The 21,863-nt window shown below is 36.1% G+C and overlaps 1 protein-coding gene across 7 annotated transcripts in view; it reads right to left on the reverse strand.

The window, feature by feature from the left end:
* Positions 1-21,863, reverse strand: part of DENND1A (DENN domain containing 1A) — a 191,094-nt gene that overhangs the window by 68,673 nt on the left and 100,558 nt on the right. For all 7 annotated transcript variants that reach the window (XR_004754946.1, XM_035341489.1, XM_035341487.1 and 4 more), the window contains 3 exons: positions 20,450-20,495; positions 11,513-11,614; positions 4,347-4,472 (listed from right to left, as the gene is read on the reverse strand). Coding sequence is in view for 6 of the 7 variants with exons in the window: in XM_035341489.1 (XP_035197380.1) it covers positions 4,347-4,472; positions 11,513-11,614; positions 20,450-20,495 (274 nt within the window). In the remaining variant the exon portion in view is untranslated. The remainder of the gene's footprint in view (positions 1-4,346; positions 4,473-11,512; positions 11,615-20,449; positions 20,496-21,863) is intronic.

Raw genomic sequence — 21,863 nt, forward strand, 5'->3', positions numbered from 1 at the left:
AAAAAAAAAAAGAGTTGTATTCCTCACACATAATGCCTGTTGCAAAGTTCACAGGAGTGACCACATATCCGAGGAACAGACAACAAGGCTTGTCATTGGAGAAGACTGTATGTCAAGCTTGGAGTCTGCTGTTAAACTACGCTGGGTGAAGAAAAGAATCTAATGTGGCTTACGTTGCCTACACACTGGCATGACATACCGCAATCCAGTTGATGGTATTCTATCGTAGCCTACATGCTGCTGCTTGTAGTGAATCTACGGAGTGAGATTACCTTTATCACAGATGTTAGGATGTTTCTTAACAAAGATTGTGAAAGAAAACCAATGAAACGCTGTCTCTAACCACTAGGTGTCAGCATAAGAAAGTGCACAGCCAACAACTTGGATGCAGTTCACAGGTCTCATTTTTCCTCCCCAGTTACCAATATACACAACTCGAAAGTACTGCAAACCACCTTTACATGCAGACAGTAACTATACAGATATTTCTATTGAAGATGAGCTGATTTTGTGAACTAAATACTTAAAACTGATAAAGACATTCCTTTCACAAACAGCAAAAAATTAGGAATTAAAAAAATATTCAAGTGAAGAAAATGCTCACAATGGTGTGTCACTGCTAAAGATTTAAGCAACATTCTTAAAATTAACAATCGGCATCAATACAGCCAAAATAAACACACTGCTTCTCATGTGTTTTATTGTACTTAATAGCAACAGGTTCTGGAGGCCATAAGCACACCACATGTACTAGATTCACTTCCATAATTCCAATCTGCTTTGAAGCAATTTGCAGAAACACCTGTGCACAGTAGGAAACACAAATGAATCAGTTATTTTGTTATATAAATATTGCTTACTACAGTTGCAGTTTCTATTAGCTGGATATGTGTTTCCATGCAAAAACTCTAGCTACTGAAGTCCTCAGGAAGTTTACAGTAGCAGCAACTCCTTCCTTGTCAGTGTACTGGTTTGAAAATTCAGTATGTTATCTTATTATCTTTGGATTAGAAGCTTCCAAAGAGAGTAAGACTTCCTAATATGCTTAAATATAATATGAATTTAAAGTCTGCTCTGTGACACATTCTGGGCCTACACAGAATAATGAAAAATAACTTCACACCATTTATTCTGGAAAGTCAACTCACACCAGATGAAATAGTCTACATAATTAAATTGCCTTATGAAAACTATGAAAGGAGGCAAAGCTGCTGCTGCTTTGAATTTATTTCCTAATTATCAATAATTTTAAAGCAACAGTCAGATTTCTTGAGTTACAGAACATCAAATGCAGCAAACTACATCATGTGCAGCATTGCTTATGCCCCATATTTACAACAAGATGTGAAGGCAACAAGAGAAAAAAAAAATCACTATGGAAATATTTGAAAATATGGTATGTTCTTTTCTTCCAAGCTCCATCTTCTATTTGCTTTTCTATTTGTCTCAGACATATCAAAAAGATTTTATTTGCAACTGCTGATTCTGTAAGTTTCAAAAACATTTTTTCCATTATTTTTTCCAAAGTAAATGATGACATCCGATGTGGTATTTGTAGACTCTGATGCATTAATGTATATCAACCGGTACACACCTTAGTATTCCTCCACTATTGAACAAGAAACTCCTATCATTTTGTATGAAACAATCACAATTGCGTATTATAACTTGTTTGAACACCTGTTAGTGTATTACCACACACACAGTAATAGTAATCTGAGCTGGTCAGATGACAAGAAGTAACAACAAACATAACTACTATGCAGAAAATCACACTATGTGAGAGCAGAGAATACTGCAAGTATTCTGCAAGTGCAGCATCCGGAGTACAGCACACCAGAAAACAGTGCTTTAAGTTCCAGGATGCATTACTAATTGTCAGTTACGATGCTTTGGAATTATTGCATTTTCTTTTGTGAAATCAGCAAGCACGTTTTCTAATCGTTTTGATCATTACATACTATTGTTTGGAGTTTTGCTGCACCTTCTTCAGAGTAGGTTTTCCAAGGGTTTTGAACTAACTTTTAGATGTGATGTTCCCAACAGTAACATTAGTCTCTTACTAACTGCATTCATTTTTGACATACTCTCAAATGGAAGAGAAGTGTATGGCAGTTGTGTGACCCACCCAATATCTTACAGAATATCTGTGATGGAACTGGAATGAAGGTTATTTAATCCTGACATGTTCAGTACATGAAACACTTGTCATGTTTTGCAAATTACCTTTATATAAATCTTTATATTGAAATTTATAATCAGAAATTAGACTTTTAATTTATAACATGACTTGAAATAAAGCTTTGAAATTTTCCACTTCCTGATTCTTAAAATGAGATTTTATGATACATATGTGCAATCATATTTACATAACATTTACACGTGTTCTTTGATGGAATCATCAGCGAACTAAACAACCTCTGCTTCCTCAGGTTAGCTGCAATTTCTAGAGAAGTGCCATTGTCAACTGATTTTGAATGTTCATCTTTAACATTCAGTCTTCAAAATACCAGATGGTATTTCCAGAAAAGCAATTTAAATTTTTATTTTTCTTCATAAATCCCTTAGCTAGTTAATCTCACACATATCCAGGCAAAGCATATACCAATATTCCCAGAGTTGCCTGGCAACTACTGGGAGGAGCATCAGAGCACAAGAAGGCCTGTGTGAAGGATGGGAAGTCTCCCTGACATCTGTTATATATGTGGACAACGATTTAAATGTCTGCCATTATTTCACCTTAAATACTTCAAAAGCAAAATACTTATACTCAACTATGTGCACACAAGCCAATGCAATTTATTTTTTCCACACACACTATATGCACATCCCCCCAGTAAGAAGTGGAAGGATTCACACTGGCTTCAAAAGCCACATTGAACCCTGAATATAACTTCTTGGAATAATGCTTATTTAGTAGTGATATGGACTGTTTAAAATTCAGACTGAACTACTTTTTCCTTTTAACATGTAAAACAAACTGTAACAATGAAGAGACTTCAGTTATGGAAACATTCTCAAACAAACAAAAAACACCAAAAAACTACGTCAGAAGTCCAATTTCATTTCTTTTAACATAATGATTAAAAATGAATAATGAAAAATGATTAAAATTATTAAAATAAAGAGATCTGGCATGTAGACAAGTAATCTTCACAGAAAAGCAGAACGCAAAATACACCTTTTCTCAAACAGTAAGCCCTCATTTTTCCTCCATTCATTTAGCCTCCCCACTTACACTCAGAACTCATCTTAGCAACTCCCAATGGCATTCAAGTTTCTCTTCTGCCTCCAGAAGTTTTCAGATGAGATGACAATATTAAGGTAAGAGTATGCTTTTCCCTCTACAGAGATTTCCTGAAGCAGACACTGGTCTAAGCAACAGTGGTTCAATTAAGCCTGTGAACAGCAGACTGGGATTTATCACTGTATTTGGCTCAATCATTGGTTTGTATTGCATTGGTTTCCCTTGATTTAGGAGTAGGGAGGGTAACAAAATATACCTGGAAAATTCTAAAAATACTCCATGCATCACTCTACAGTTAGTATTTTTTATTCCCCCTCCTGGGACATATCTCATGCATGTTCATCATACCATTTACCTTGTCTTTCTCTACCAGCTAATGCACACACTTCACTAGGAACCTCCTACATATACTGTAGCCAAATTGGAATGTTACAAAGCATGTGGAAATATATGAATTTGGATGGACTGACTTGTACTGAAATCCATGAAGTAAGCCTGGAGCACATGCCTCACTAGAAGCAATCAAGCTAGGATCAAGCACTGAAAAAATTTTCCCCCACTCAGATGGCACTGAATCGTTGCTAACTAGGGATTAACTTTGAACTAGAAGCATAAGATTGAATTTTCCCAACAGTGATTTATCATCATTGGTTATGACTGCAGATAATCCTTATATTTCTGTAAAAGCACAGTTTCTTTACTATTTTATGTCCTTAAACCCCAAGATTCCACAGACTTTCATGTTTCAAATTTAAGCATATATTGCATACAAATAAATAGATCTTTTATTACCTCTAAAAACAATACAATGAATACCCAGGTATTGCAGTGAGAAAAATGTGAACTCTACATTAGCCTCTTGTAATCATTAATTCAGTTTTATCAACTTTCTTCTAATTTAATTCTTTTTCTAAAAGAAGCAACATCTGTCCCCCTCCGTAAGAGTTTTTCTCCTTTCTTTTTTGGAGGCTTGAACACAGTTTTCAGTAATGGTTATCCAGACAGCCACAATATTAATCTTAGTAAGTGGATTATACAACATGAATTCCTGTTAGTTTCCCCCTCTCCTGCTATAGATGCTTACTAATTTCTTACTTACAGGTTCTATTTTCAGCGCGTTTCTGTAGCTCCCGAAGAAAGATGCTTGTGCTTTTAGAAATGCTCTTGCAACACCATCTCCAGTGGTTGTAGAGACTTTCTTCAATCTGCTCTTCAGTGTAGAAACCTGAAATCACATAACCAGTTTAGATTACTCTCATATCACAAAGCATAACACTTTGGGACACAGCTAATAGAAAAAGCACTCACCACAGCAGCAATTGTAACAAAAAGACACTGAATTCAGAGCTGAATTTTTCTGTTCTAAAATCATTACTGTCTCAGCTAAGATATGATGGATTCTATCCAAAAACCAATAGGAAGATAAAAGCTTCGTTTCAACCTTCTCTCCTACTTAAAACAGGCCACTAACATGCTGGTAGGTACTATTTTAAAGGTGGTCCATGAATTCTGTGCCATTCTCGAAGAATTGAAGGAAATTGAAGGAAAGAATTTTAGCTAAATTAATTAAAACTTCAGACTAATAAGGATTTACTATCTTTTTTCTAATGACATCAAAATTAAATTTAATAGTGAAAAACAACCCTTCTCTTGCAAATAGAATTCTACAAATATTGTCCATGCACCTCAGAGAGCTGGCACAGAAACTCTTCTAACTAGTCAGGCCTTCCATCACCACCAAAGCTCAGCTATTTACAGCACAAACTCCGTAGGTCTGAAAAATTTGCTTACCACAAACATATACATGTATTTTAGGGGTATATTCCCTTTTATTTTAGTGACTTAATGCAAAATAACAAAATGAGTTTTATTTATGCCTTTGGCAAGTTCCCTTGGCCTGCATCCAGCCGCCCACCCAGCCGCTCTCTCACTCCCCACCTCAACAGGACTGGAGGGAGAAAACACGACAAAAAGCTTGTGGGTTGACACAGAAACAGGAAGATCACTTACCAATCACCATCACTGGCAAAAATGGCAAAATATGATATAATTTAGCCTCTTCCTCAGGCTCAACTCCGCTCCTTCCCCACTCCTCTACTTCCTCACATGGCACTGGAGTTCAGTCAGTCCATAACAGCCCTTCTTACACCCCTTCCTCCTCACACTTTTACTCACTAGTAGTAAGGGTTTTGCCCTTTCTTAAATACGCTTTCCCAGAGCACCACCGGCCTTGCTAACGGCCCCTGCTAACGGGCTCAGCTGCGGGGCTGCTGTGGAGCCGGCTGGAACCGGCTGCGTCCAGCACAGGGCAGCCGCGGCCCCTCCTCAGAGAGGCCCCGCAGCCAACCCCTCACCACAGACACCCAGAGCAGCAAACAAAGCCTACAGTTTTTAAAAAGTCCCAAATTTACAATGATATTCTGTCCTTCAAAACAGTCAACATGTGTCTCCAAAGATCTGAACCACCTGTGTGTTGCATGACTCTTCTCAACCTTCATAGCCCGTTCACTCCCATAGTGGAGCTGTTTAATTACCTCAGGACTCTGAGGTGCACTTCAGGTGAACACAGCTGCCCCATTACCTTTTACACAAAGACACTTACCAATCAAACCTTGGCAGAGATTACACAAATTCATTTCTATGCAGACAAAGTTAAAATTACCATGATCCAGGTTACCTGAATATTCTTTGCTTTCTATGTATGCCAAAGGCTAAAGTTTTAAGGGTTATCCAATACTGTTCTCTGCACTTCAGAATTTCTCATGCATGCAAGAAGGTTTGTGGTTTGGTATCTCGTTTCTAATACTTACAGCTCAGTAACTACTGAAGTAAGGTTGTGTATCTATATATTATTGTTAGTGACAGCATTTTTCTTTTCCAAACACAAGCTGTGAAAAGAGATGAAAAACCTTTCAAAGACTTAACATCCAGCTTGCTGTGTCTGTGCTGCAGCAGTTATGGGTTTGTTAAATCATTAACAAATAGTTATGTCAGCAGCAATTTTTTAGTATGGGAGACAGAGCCAGAACAAGATAAATTTTCAAGACAGATCGTACAGAACACACAGCAATACAGAAAAAGCAAGCTGGACATTCGTTCTTGAAATAAATTCACCTGTTTCTTTTAGAGGACATGACTGCATAATGTGGAAAGCTCAAGAGTGATGGGATACCTTATGAAAAAGGCAGGAAGGAGTAAAAAATTCAAAAGGAAAGACGAAAACCAGGAAACACCTAGTCATCTTGATTTGCAGAAGAATACGACTCCACAAATACCCATATTATGAATTTAGCAGAAATAATTATATCAATAACCAGCAAATCTTCCTTCTAACTCAAATCTTTTTCTGAAAAACTCCATCAGGCCAGCTCTATATACTTCACACTACAAAAGAAACATCATAGGAGTATTTATATTTACAAAGTCAGGAGATTCTGCTCCAATGACCTGAGTTTTACTGAACAACTGCTCAAGTGCTTCAGTTTTACCCCTCCTGTAAGTACATCCCTTACTTGCTCCTTCAGTAGTCTTAGATTTGTGGAGGGTACTAAAGTGACTCCTCATCTTGCTGTATAGGTTTAAAATACATAAATCTGGGTATTTCTGGTTGTGTTTACTAAAACACTTCAAAAGAGATTTGCTTTCACTTTTTTCTCCATCTTCTGTTGTAGAAAGATTTTCATTACAACTATTTAGTATAACAGAAATAATCAAGAACATGTCCAGTATTGTTTATAAATCTGAATGCTGTGGCTTATGCCAATGATCCATGCATTAACGAGCCTATAAGCACAAGCTGACATAATACAGATTTATTACAGATAAACAGATTTATTATTTATAGATAAACAGATTTATTGGAAGGTCTTCCATGTCCCAAAATCAAGCTCACTGCTATTAGTGAGATAGTATCTCTCAAGAAGCATTGTTATTCTCAAAACGTAACAGCTTAATCAGATTTTCAACATGTTTGAAGTTTGTTAACTTCCATGTTTGAAGGGGTCTGATGATAGCTGTAGGGATGACATATACCTTTATTTCCTGTATTAGCTTCAGCAAACCATTTAAAGGTAGTTCTTAAAAATGCAATGAAGTATCTCTATCTCTGAGTAACTTCCAAATCCATCCCAAACCCTTTTCAGTGATTTTCTTTAACAATTCATGTGAAGAACTTGCCATCTATATAGAAAAAAAAAGACTGTTCTCAGTTGTACAACAAACTAAAAGTTCAGAAGGCTACTTAGAGCCTTCTACTCTACAGAAGTAGAATAGTGATAGTTTTTTTGCTAATTCCTTAGGCTTTCAGATCATTTGTTCTCTTCTAAGACTAAATCTAACACTATATGATGTCTGTTTTATATATACACACATTTACTCTTTCAATCAAGTTTATTGCAATAGGGATATTAGTCTTTTTTTTTTAATCAATGTTAACAACAACGTATTGTTATTCTTAAAAAAATAGTAAGTTGGAGAAAAAAAATATCATTTTCACTCTAAGTTAATACATAAGAAATTATACTACCTAAGCAGAATTCTGATTTTTTAGAATTATGTTTTTTTTCCTGTCTTAAGAAGGAGTAGTACTTTTACCAAAATAAGACTGTGACCACTCAACATCAAGACTATTTCTAGCCAAACAGACACATATACATACAGTCTACCCTTAGAGTGTTTTTAAAGAAGATTTTTATACTTCTGGCAGTTCAGGTTTAAAGGTCAGATTTAAACTATCACCATGTTTCAAAATGCAATCTGTGCAATGCAGCATAATGAAATGGTTCAGTAAAGGTGCTAGTGGAAATTCTTTTAATTAGGTCCAAGGCTTTTCAGTTGTCAACATGAATAAAGCAAGAAACATTCTATTGCAAACAGTGTAAGAAATAAAAATGGATTCACCTTTAAGAAAATGGTTTTGTTACAGAGTTGCAGTTTAGTACTTCTTGCTCCCCTGAAAGCAGTTAATTTCACACTAAGTGGAAAAACAGTAACATAGGCTTCCTGCTTGTGGTAACTCTCTAACGAATGGACAAAACTGAATTCCTGACAGCCTAAAATATTCATTGACTAACACAAATGTGCAATACTAAAACAGCCATCAGATATGTAAGATCTGTTTGCCACAGCCTACCGTATATTAGGCACTGCATCAGTCCTTCATTTAATAAAAAATACACGTTGACAGAGTGAGCTTATGCTTTATTCCTTGTAATATGAAGCTCTGACTACAACTAAGCCTAGAAGATGACACTTATTTGGAAATACATGATAAATCCATAAGGGTTGCATAAAAAAAAATTACTACCCCCTCTTTGCTATTCCTTGCAACACAGACGGTGGTGTAGGAGACTTGTCAGCAGCAGATGCACTTATTGTAATCACAGTCCTTAATAAATCTCTTTTTTTAATATTGACTATTTTAAAGGAAAGTAACTTCCCAGGGTGCTCTCAGGCTGCCAGATTTTCAGCAAGCTATCAGAAGCAGAAGGTGATGGAGGGACAGTTTTTCACATTTCAAATAGTTAATCAGTAACAGTAGTAAACACCTTGATTTTCAGGTACCTGACCTGAACAATTCAGGAAGTCTGACTGCTAGTATTGCCAAGGTAAATCAAGGCAAAGAAATGACTTAATCTGATTCTGCTAGAACTCTCTCAATACTATCCAGCTCCTGTGACGCAAACATTAACTGGAACAACGTGTTACTGTAGCCCATGTTCATTTGGATATTAGGAGTGAAGGAGTAATGAAATACTTATTCTGGATTGCTGAGAATCAACAGTATAGGTAGCAACATCATTATCATGAAAGTTGAACATGACCCAATACTTCAAACTCCAGAATAATCATAGGACTTAAAGGCACTGTTTTACTTCATTTAAAAGGCTGTGGGAAAGAGAGGGACTTTAAAATATTTCCACTGGATTAATGGATTAATTACCCAATGGCAAATGCATCACACAGATGTTTTTCCTCAATGCTGAATATAGATAGATTTAATTTAGCAAAATAAATTTTGTGTATATTCAGCAGTTCATGAATTACTTACTGTTCACATTAAGTAGCAGAACTGGCAGAATAGTTTGACAAAACAGCCATTTATGAGCATGAAACTGTTGAAGACATTTTTAGTTTCTCAGATCATAAATACATCTAATTTAGACTGAGACCCATGGGGAGAGAGACTCCCAGAAACTCCCCATCCTCTCAGGGAAGTAAAAAATAAGAAAAAAAAAAAAAAAAGTATAATGGATTGGCTTTACAGTCTCCCTGCTGAGATGAACAACTTGATCCACTTACAGTTCCAAACACATGATGCATGAAAGAACTGACAGAAATTCAATTCTTGCAAAGAAGAGCAGCTGCTCTCTAGTGGTCAAAGCCAAATATTAAGCAGTATGAAGGAAAGGAAAAGACCTAGAGGAGAATACTTCATTATCTAGGTAACTAAAATAATGAAACAAAGCTAAATAAGACATAAACACTGATCCCAAACGTTAATTACACAAAGCAACACGATTCAAGTTTAGGCTTTGTTACAACAAATATTAATCCCAGCTGTATTTATATAGCAGTTGTGAAAAAAAATACACCATGTACGCTATTTGTGAGCCATGCCAGTTAATTGAATTTGCTGGCAGCACTTCCTCTGCTATGCTCCAACATCCTCCAAGATAAAATGTAGCTTTTAAATAGACCTGTGGAAAACTGTATCAAGAAATTTGAACTCATAAAACACAACTCTTTACTGTTATAAAAGTAAAGTAAAAGTAAATAATGAAAGGAAGGAAGTCTCTTAAAATTTATTACATTCCAAAGCTTGAAGTTCTGTGTTTATTGGTAAAGTCTCTTCTGATGTTCTACAGTGCGCCTACAACAGCTCCTTTAATGAAGTCTCATAAAATCTAATATAATACTTGATTGTTGACAAATCATATATATGTTTGAGGCCCAGCACTCACTGTACCCAGACATTTCTTACATAATTCCATGAAATTTACAAGTCTGTCATTTCCCGGGTTGTGGATAATGGCATGAGTGATGACCAGCTGGCAGATTTGGATGCTGGGAGTGAAATCAAAATGAAAAACTATAAAAAGCCAGAAAAATTCATGGAAGTAACTTTTATAGACTAAATGCTTGACTAAAGCCAAGATGTTCACAATCAAGATGGACCTTTTATCTACAGCTCACTGTTTTCGAAGAATGGATCACACCACAGATCATAGAGAAATGACGGGATGGCACAGTAGGAGGCACTGGGTATTCACCATTACTTGAATTTTTCGTCAAATGGACCAGCTTATATTGAGCTCCCTGCATATCAATTTTATTTCTCAACTACACATAAAAGGTATAGATCTAACTGTCAGCACAATATTTTGAACTAGTAAAAGAAACCCAGATTTTCCCCTGCCATTTTCTGCTAAACAGTCACCCTCTGACTTAAAAATATCCTCTTACACCCTTATTCACTTTACTGCTCTTCCCTTTCAGCCTCTTTATTGAAGATGATTACTGTGGGAAGTAACAAGCTGGACGTATTTATTTCCCATTAAAGGGATACATCAAGCATTTAAAAAACATTTCTATGAAGTTATTAAAAATCAATTACCAATAACAAGTTTGAATGAGAAAAAATAAGTTCATAAGTATTTATACTGGGCAGTGCTAGAAGTGTGTATGAAATAGTCCATTTAAAACCATAATTCAGGATATAAAATGTACAAAGTTTGTTAAAGCTCATCTAGAAGAAGACAGAAAAAAAACTTAATTCAGAAACAGAACTAATTTTATTTTTTTTTTCCTTTTTCATCTAATTGAAGAGATAACGATGATTTCAAGTTAATATTTCAAAATCATGAAAAAATAAGTTTTGCCTTCTTTTTTCCTGTTCGGATGTACCATACACTGCGTTTTACATCTGTTGCGTCTGTCCCCTGCTCTCCCCCCAGAAAAGATTAACTCTTCAGATGACCAAAATCTTGGTTGTTCTAATCCAAAAGTGGACTGCTGCAGCATTTCTAGCTTAGGTGAGCATTAGCTAATTTTCATCAGGAGGCTAAAAATACATCTACAATTTTTCAAAATACACCTACAATTTTTCAAACATTATTTAACACTTCGCAACAGAACTGAGGTAAAGCAATTTACTTAAAATAACGAAAGTAACACAATGAGATGCCGAAATGTACAACTGAACAAGTCAAAAGTATGTATACTTTCAAGTAATGGAATCGTTGAATAAAATCGTTTCATACATACCACATCATTAGGAAGGCTCTGAAGGTCATCAAAAGGGGTTTCCAGTGTGTTGGTGTCTACGTTAAGAATCACTACATCTTCCAGGGCCATGCTTCTAACTTTCTAAATAGGAGCACATTCAAGAGAGGAGAAAGGAAGATATAAATATGGAGAGTTAAATCCTATGCATAAAGGACATGAGTGACAGTATAACATCATGGTATTACAAAACTCAACCCTTTTAAGTAACGCCAACATTCCTGTCCGTCACCACTTGTTTTATTTATTTATCTTACTACGTTGAAAAATTAACCTGCAATTTGTGGACAGAATTTTTAATGCTGTACATACTGAAATTTTTGAAACCACAGAGTTGCTGGTTGAGATTATTCCAGCAAAAAGTTATTCCAAGGACCTCTACTAATGTTTATCTTAACTCTGATATCCTGTTTGCAAATTTAGAAGCTTTTAGCTAAGTGAAGATTTCAAGTTCTTTTTGTATTTAGAAATTAATTTAAATAATAATAAGTGGCAGCTTTTCCAGTAGGTATGAGCTGTGTATTAAATCAAAAACGAGATCTGTTTTTTAAATTCTAGGTTAAACCTTGTATCTCCACTGCAGACTAATTTACAACTATTTAAGCCACATTGACGATACAGAGGTTAAAAAAAAAACAACAGCAAATTAAGACAAAAGCTCCACCATATCCTGATCTTGTAATGTTAAGTGAATCTAAAGTTTTGATCCTGCTCCCATTAACTGAGATCTCTAATCTTCTTTAAGTGTTTAAACCTTTGGTAACAGTACATACAGAAGAAAAGCATAACCTATATCTCACAAAAGAACAATCATTAGAACATTTGACTAAATAACTAAAGGTATCAGTAACCTAAGCAAATTTAAACATTGCCAGACTTTGTTTCCCTGCTTAAACGACAGTAAATGAATCACTCTTATGAAAGAGAACAATATTTATGTATTTATTTTAACACTTTTTCCACTAACAGCACAATTGAATTTTATTTATTTTTTTGACTAATTGCACATAGCTAAGTCCTTTTCAAATCTAGCTCTGTAAATTCAAAATCAGTAAAAGTGTGACTGCAAAATATGGTGATTAAGGAAATTTTCCACTGACACTGTAAACAAACATTCAAGTACCTAAATACCTACAGTACTAAATGAGAGTTATTGAGGAGGTAAATTAACAAAAACATACTCATTTTTTAATTAAGATTTTGTGGGATGGGGGGAATTGTTTCCTTTAAAAGAAAGGAAATAAAACTCTAAAACAATGGCAACGTTGAGCCTTAGGCATCTAAATAATTACCTTCAGTTTTCCTCTGTCTATAAATAAAGCTGCTGTGTACTTAAAGGAGGGGGTGGAAATCAACCAAAAAAAAGCCAACAACTATTAAAAAACACTTTGCAGACATTTAAGTTTAAGTATTCCATGAGAATTTTCTTTGACTTAAATGGAAAAATATTACTTTTAATGCTTTCCACACAAAAAGCCCAAGCAGCGCATGACAAACCAGGTACTTTCCTCTCCATTTCAGGAACCAAAGGTCACTCTCATGGCTGCATCTGATAAACTCTAAAGCAATCCAGGAGTCTTGCTCCTTCTAGGAGTCCGGAAGCACCAGACAAACTGATTTGCTCCTTCCTGTTTCAGAAAATTAAAAATCGCACTTATACTCAGAGGAGTCTAAAAAGCTCCAACAAAAAGGGCTTGCAATGCACTTAACCAAAGCCAGAAGCTTGTCAAAATCAAGTGCTAGTAGGACAAGACAGCAGGAATTAAAACCTTCTCTTTAATATTGCCAAAGAAGCAACAAATGTGCTCAAACTTGTCAATGAGTGGTTTTGTAACTTCGGTGGTGGATCTGCACCTTCCCTTCAGCACAACATTGGGATTTTCTGTAGCAAAGCATAGGCTTTTCATAAGCTGAAATCAGCCAAGGAGCATAATACAAAACCATTCAGTTCACCATGCGAGGACTATAAATGCTGATCAATGTAATCACCTCCACATATAGCCCCGAAATAACTGCATCTGAAAGGCCAGTGTTAAACTCTGCTGCGCTGTACCTTTACAGAGCGAAGAGCATAACCTTATTTAAACTTCTCAGTATCAATAGCTGTATTAAGACAGGGGATTTCCCTAGAGACAAACCCTCAAATTTAATAAAACACCTGATAATAACTTGATTTATTGCATCCGGCATTGTATTTGAAAAAAAAAAAAAAAAAAAGACAAAACAAATTTTCAGTGGTCCCGTTGTGCCTTATCCCAGAGAAGTGCAGACTGACCAGTTCATCTTGATCCTTTTTGTCATCTTTCCTTTCACTATAACCTTTAATAAAGGTATTATGAGGTAAATGTAGTACCTATCAGCCCAACTGAATCCGGAAATAAAAGCATTTACTCTGTTGTTGGAATTTCAGTAAAAACTCCCAGCATCCAACTGCACTCTATAAACTGCAACTCTATGTGGAATATTTCACAGGTAGGCTTTGCAAGTTGTCTCGGTTTTGTCAAAATATGAAGGGACGGCCACTAAGCTTTATATACTTATATTCCGTATTTCACAACTTCCTGAACATCAAAACAAAATTTTACAAATGAATCGATACCCACTAAACAGAATGGGCTATATTCAGTAAGTCCGTATTTTGCAGAAGAACGCATGGAGAAGCAAAACCAAGAAGAAATATGAGTATTACTGTTTGCTTATCCAAACTTACTGCATGCTAGGGATTTGCTGAGTCAAAAGATATGATTCAGTGAAAATGTGTATCACAGACTACTACTGCAAGCCTTTCTTAACCAACCTTACCGGATTCCTTGTAGCCATAATTAATCATCTAAACCCAACCAAATCGGACTAACATCTACACCTGCCTTTTATTTTATATGTCTCTGTTTAAAAGAGCGGAGAGGTAAGGAAAGCTGGTTTAACAAGCACACTGAACCCATTGTTTATGGCCTCTATAAACATGGCTTAGTAAGAATTACTGACTTAATCAGAGAGAACTTATCTCCTGGTGAAAAGAGCACTTTAAATTTCAGAAATGGCACCTTTACTGTGAAAATCTCTTAACTTTTCAAACAAACTCCAGGGGGCCTTAAACACCAGGTCAGTAAATAAGCAGCAGTTAGTATGATCTGTCCTGCTCACAAGCAGCCAAACACTTGAAGTAATTTAAATGTTTTATGTGAAAGGTAGCAAAACCACTGAGAAACTATATGGAAATATTAAGGGGTGCTCCTCTGTCTCACGTGCATCACATGACAGAAGAAATATTCATCAATAATACTAATGCCAGTTTATACTAAATGTTATTTTATTATCACTATTTACAGCTGGCAGTTTTTGCTTTTCCTACCATAAAAACAACTGAGCTAAACTTCATACAGATGAACAATGGTATTGGATATTTCCTTAAAACAACAACAATACCACACACACACACAAAAAAAAAAAAAAAAAAAAAAAAATGAAACAAACAAAAAGAGAGGTTTATGTATCTTCATTGCTAAATTGGTGCCAAAACATAAACCAAGTTGATCATGAGGTTTCACGACCAGACACAAATGGATCAACATATTAAAGATGTTGCAATAACAGAGAAAAGCAAATTCACCTTCCAGTAATTATTTTGGAATCTTAAAAATAAAAAACAACAACTAGTATTTGTAGTACCTATTTTGTACATTATACTTGAAACTATTATGAAAGTATGATCCACAAGTCTAAAATCCATTTGTTTAATGAGTTGCCTCTACTTAGTTAATAGTTTCCATTAATTTTCTTAAGAACGCCACAATGCCGCAGACAACAATGTGTCAATCTGGCTGCCAGAAGCAGGAAAGGCAGCGGATATAAAATTTTATTATTTCATGCCCCAACAGCAGCCAGAAGGACTTAATGAAATCACCCTCAGATTTACAACCTGAAATAGCTATTCAGCAGACAAGCGTGGTTAGGCTGGATGTGCCCCTTGACCTTGCAGCCCTTTGATCTGCCCCAGCAGGTGGCCTGCGCCCCCCTCTGTGCATCTTCCACTCTTCCGCCACCCCCGACCTTGATGTGCAGGCCCTGATCCTGTACAGGTGATTCTCGAGATCCTTATCACAAGCAGCTGTTGCTAACTGAGTGACAAACATCACTAGTGCTGCTCTAACACCACCGTACAACAGCAGCAAAACCTTCCGCAGGCACTGGTAAGCTGGCTCGGTACCGCAGGATTGGGGTTTCTTCCAACGTGTCCCTGCAGGCATCCCCCCTGCTCCAGAATCTCCCACTAAAGCACAGTGTTAGTTTACTTTTTCCAACAGTTGTAAGAGACGGTTTAATAAGTAATTTCTCGTTTTTACATGCATTTTACTCTTGAAACCATGTACAGCCATAGTTAGCATACTTGTGAGTGCCCAAAATTACATTTAATTTTTTAAGATTTGGATTTAAGAACACCCAGTATATAACCCCATCATTTAAGCCCTACAAAAAAAACTACACTTCTTCAGTTTTAGGTAGAAAATTCAGTGATTTGCCAATCCTAAATGGCTTGAAAAAGCTAAATACTACTCTCCAATCCAAAAACTTCATTAGCAATTAACACTACAGTGGAAGATGCCAGTGTTCAGGGTGTCTTCTGCAAACAGCCAGCCAATAATTCCCCCAGTACTCCACGTGGCACTGCCAGCACGAAGCCCAGGCCGATCTAAGCTGTTTCTCTGAGTCTGCCAGCTCACACTGTGCCAGCTTCCTGGCGTATGATCGGACTGGACCACAAATACTGCGTACTCTTGTCTACCTGAAAAAGACACAACAATATGGCAAAAAGTGCTCCCAGAATAGATGCACAGGGTTCAGAGGGCTGACCACAGCCTTCTATTCATCTGTCTACGTAAGGGGAAGACTATCAGTCTGAAATGAGATCAGCTGTTGTGTCCTAGCATATTAAAAATAGGAAGAATTTTAGTGAAATTTATTTTCCTGTTGTGAACATATTTACTCCTACTAGGTTAAGATGAAACAAAACTCTGCTCATGTTGGCTTTCTGATATGCACAACTGTCTTTCCTGGTAAGGAAGAACTCATCCCGACAACTGCAATGCCAAGTTTCACACACACATTCGCTCTGGAAAATTACACAAGAATTAAGACTCCGAAGTCCCAGACGAAGTCCTCGAGTGACTGGGATCTTAAAAATAAATAGGTGAGTAAATATACTTTTCTCATCTTTAACTTCATGTCTAAATACTGCTTTGTGCCCTGGACAGAGCACGATAAGGCTGGGCATTACTGTAACTTGCACAATGGAGGCCTGGCACAGAAGATGATAGTGCCAGCAGCGTGGTATCTGACAGCTACAAGGAACCGTTCCCAGTGGTAATGGGAACCACATGTGCCTGAATTCCAATAGGTAGTCCACTAGGTCAAGGGCATTCCTCTTCCATCAGCGCCATCGCGCTAACAACCTTCACTGCAGAAACAGTTGCCGAAACAATCGTTTACTAAGACAAAATGCAAAAGGCTGCCAGCTAAGTTTGACACTGCTGGTAACAGAGAGGTGGATTTAATATAACACGAATAGTAAAATAGCATGCAGGGTGCAGGTAGAAAGTAAGATTATGAAAGGGATGTGTTCATTTGATGGAGTTTCATCTTCCTATCTTGTTATTTATCAGTACTAAGTACTTATCTTCATCTAATATGAATTCAATTAGTTCTGTAAGCATGTTCCATTATTCATGTGATAGCTCCAGCCTTGCTTATCCAACAGCTTATAAACTTTTAGCCTTCTTTGAAGTCACTTTATGGATTGCTAAATGGAAATCTTATAAAGAATGACTAACTAGGTGATGATAGAAAAGCTGAAAAATAAGAGCACAAAACACAGCTTTATATTTTCTACCGAGATTTTCCCTCATAAATCAGCCAGAGCCCTCTGACCTACAACAGGAGATTATCTTATCTCACAGGAGAACATTTCAGTCACAGCAAATTAGATTTAACAGTCAATGGATATGCTTGATATTTTAATCATAAGAAAAATTTGTCATTTTCCATTAAAATAACTGTTCCTTCCACAGAGACCCCATATAACATGGGAAACTAGAAACTAGCTAAGATGCTAACTAACTAGTTTGAAAAAAACCCTCTGGAGGTGCAACAGCGTGTGTATTTTGTTTTTAAGCATTGTAATCGCTACCGTATTTCTTGCAGAGGACCTACTCCAAGATAAGGAGAGCAAAAGCACACAGAAGCAACACCAAAGCTGGAAAATTTCCCTACACTCCAAAGTCACCCTTCCCTTTACACCACAGCTTCCCCTGCACAAGTTTAGGCTTCCTCTAACATTTACGCAGCACCGACAAATTATGCAGTCAGGGCTGCTGGAACAGAACCGTGTAACTGCAGTTCTTCCCCTGGGGCTGTACAGTAGAAGAAGAGCCCACCTGTCTTAACCTGAATGGAAAGCTGGGGAATTAATCCCTTCTTCTGAAACTAGAACATGTGAATTGACAAAACACTTTTAAAGGACTATTTGCTGAAATTTCAGCTTTTAATGTAAAATGGACACTGGATAATGACAATATTTTTATCTGTAGTTTTAAAAATTATTTTCATGTGGAAAAAAATAATACAGCATATTTTTAAAAAATACACATCTGATGGAACATGAGAAAAAATGCTGTTGCTACTAGATTGTTACTCTAACACATAAAACATATGATTTTATACATATGTACATTGAAAATGACAAACAGAAGAGTAAGCTTTCAACATCAAAATCAGGCTAAGAAGTAAACTAGTAATGCCTGAATTTGTTTGCCAAATGTCACCTTTCCTTTGCCCAAGACCCAGACAAATTATCCAGTATCTGCTAACAAACAAGAGATACAATAGCCCAGTGTGTGATTTTATTTTCTTTTTCTGTGGCAAAAGCACAGTTAGCTAGACGATGCATTTCTATCTGAAGTATTCAACTTATCCTTAAGAGGAAGGGGAGTAGAGAAGACAGGTTTTTTTATTTATTTCATTTATTTCATAAGGCACTTTGAATAACTGTACGTTGCCAATGTGTGTGTGTGTGTTCCAGAATCTCCAACTATTCAAAAGCCGTACTGGATTTAGTACTAAACAGATTTTTTCACAAGTTACTAAAATGGATGAAAGTTGGCTTCTCCAAGAACTCTTTTTTTTGAATTTTTACAGATGGAGTTTGGAAGGCCTACAGAGCCCTGCAATCTCAAAAAACGGAGACAAAGGAAGAGGTAATATTTGATGTAGCAAGGCAGGGGTGAGACAAAGCAACTCCAAAGTGTAATTATTACTTTTTTTTCTATACCCATTGCCAGGCTGACCACGCAGGTCTTTCTGAGATAAGATCTGTGAAAGCTGACAAGTATCTGTACTAAGATGTTATCTCATCCTCTACCAGGCCTTTTGCTCCTTTTTAAAATAGCTAGGTACCCTAGTAAGAATGCCAGTGATTGCCTGGCACTGCTATTGGGCAGAAGAATTCTTGCTCAGTATGAAAAATATAAGCCAGACTGCTCCCTAGACATCACTTTGGTTCTGCCTATGCAGTATTCAAATTTAATGATCAGAAATCCCTTTAACAAAAACATTATATACAAACAAATGTACATGTTGACATTTAGAAGAATTGCTTATTCACTAACACATTGCACTGTAATTCTGTACTTTATTTAGCAATATAAAGGGCATCTGTGGTCAAGCAGGGGGGAGCCCTGCATATTCTATCTAGCTCCTCATGAAAAAGGTGACTTCTAAGAAATTACATCACATTAATACTGGGAAAATAAGGGGAAGTTACATAGTATAAAAACCTAAGTTTTAAAAACACAGAGACATAGAAGATCATTATTACATAAATATGCCTCAGTGAAAGAAAATGTTTGAGCAGTATTTCCGTAGAAGGTAAAATCTTTATGGAAAATACAAAACCAAATATTCTAGTAATATGCATTACTTCACGTGATGATTGGTGTGTATCCTAAGCTTAAATTTCCAAACACAGGTATCTATAACAGGGACACAAGTCAATTAATTTTCAAGGGCATTTCCAATGCCTACTGTTCAACACTGCCTACGAACTTAAGTGCCTACAAAAGGGCAGTGCTTTCTTCAAAGAAATGCCTCCTCCCATAGCGAGCACATACACGGTGGTCAGACTTCCTGTGTAAAGGGGCACAATTAATAAGGACTAGGATTTTCACAGGGATCTAAGTTAATAGCTTCTGCGGTCCTCCAGATACTTTTGAGAAAAGTTATCAACTGTTTCACTAGGATTGGAAGCAGAAGGAAACATGCTATTTCCACACACACACACACAGCTAGCAGAATTACTCTGAATTGTTTATATGTGAAGCTTTCTGTGAGGGCTGGTTTTCTGCCAGCTTTGTGTTAACATTAACAGCAAGTTCCTTCTTTTCAAGGTCTTTTGAACATTAAAAAAATTACAAACTGTCTGCAAATGCCTACAAGAGAACTATAACTGTCAACATTTTAGTTTAATATCAACTCCACCTTTCTGAACAGAGTAAAACTAGAGGCAGTAACTATTACATGAAGCAACAGGACGGAGAGGGGAACACACCGTGAGCTCATCGCTGACTGCTGAACTGCAAACAAACTATGCCCAGACAGTACAAGGTACCATTAAGACTCCCTTAAGATTTAACACTATCCTGCATACCTAACTTCAGTTATCTGAACACTCCTAAAGAAATTAACAGGACTATTTTTAAGCATATAAAATCATTATAAAATAAAATCATTATAAAATAAAATCATTATAAAATAAAATCATTATAAAATAAAATCATTATAAAATAAAATCATTATAAAATAATTTGCAGAATTTGGGTCGAAATCATAAAATGACATCTATTTTCAGAAATGTTTAGAAAGACTTACCTCCATCAAACTTAAATGTATTCCAATGAGGTAGGGCATTGGGGCACTGCAAAGAAGAAGAAAAACTTTACATTCTCGTAATGCTGGATTAACACATATGAGTTATAAAATTAGCTACAGGAAGAGACTGGTATACTGGATTAGACTTTAATATATAAATATATATACACACACACATATATATATAAACCAACCACATGTTAACAATTTTTTTTTCCATATTTGAAAGACTTGTTTTACTGTGCAATATCCTCTCACTACCATAAGACTTACATTTCTCTTGACATCAGAATTTCTAAGTTAAAACAGGTACATAAGGGCACCTATTAAACATATACATATAAATTATAAATATTGTGGTCTCTTAAAAAAACATTACAATTTTCAAAGAAATACACAGAATTTTTCTAAACAGTATTGTAGTGTTAAGTGGCTAATGTAATGTATGTAGCACCCAGTACTACGAGCTTTAATCCTTCGACTATGGGTCCAGGCACATTTTAAATAACTTAGTATCAATCTTGAAATATTTACATTTATAAAGCAAGGATATAAAAATTACTTTGGAAGATTCTGACTAAGTCCCACATTATTGTGATATACGCTGGTATCATTATTCCCTTCAGAACACAAAACTTAAATATATCAACAAGTTATTTAGCCAAATTTGTACCCTCGAACACAGGTGTTATACTTTTGTTATCAAACAGAACGCTAAGAGAAAGACTGATCTTTTCAGTCTTCTGTTCAGTGATGTTTGCAAACAGCAATATGGACTGTATAACACAGGAAGAATACTGAATCAAAGTTGTATCCTTGTATATACAGTATTTCTAATATTAAGCTTACTACAGAACTCCCACTCAACTAATCAGGGAAAGCTTATATTTGCATTGCTTATTAGAACATATCAAAGAGGATGCCAAAGCTGCTAATTGCAAATATGGCATATACTGCCTGTTAAACTGAAAGCACACAGACAGACACAACTTTTAAAATAGAGCCTCATTTGATTTTGCATACAGAAGCTCAAAGAGCTCATTTTCAATTTCAGATGAAAAAGGAGAGAAATGTCACTGTGCTGCCTTGGATTAAAATATCTTCCATATTGCTTTTATAAACTGGTGCCTACTGTTCAGTAAGGGAAGAACAGCGCTGAAAGAACTACTGCAACACACCAGCAGAAATCACTCTGCTTCTCATTTGGTGAGAAGTACCTTTTCAAAAAGTACAATTTGTTGATATGCATATTAATAATTAGCATGTTTATTAATATGCCGCCAAAAACTGCTCCTCTGTTGGATGCTGTACCAAGAGATGTGAACAGCCTCTATATTAGACGTTCTGGATGAAAACACTTTCTTTTTGAAAACTTTAAACATATATAACTTCACAGAATCATACACGTTCATTT

This window comes from Oxyura jamaicensis, chromosome 17, assembly GCF_011077185.1.
Source record: "Oxyura jamaicensis isolate SHBP4307 breed ruddy duck chromosome 17, BPBGC_Ojam_1.0, whole genome shotgun sequence".
Classification (NCBI taxonomy): domain Eukaryota; kingdom Metazoa; phylum Chordata; class Aves; order Anseriformes; family Anatidae; genus Oxyura; species Oxyura jamaicensis.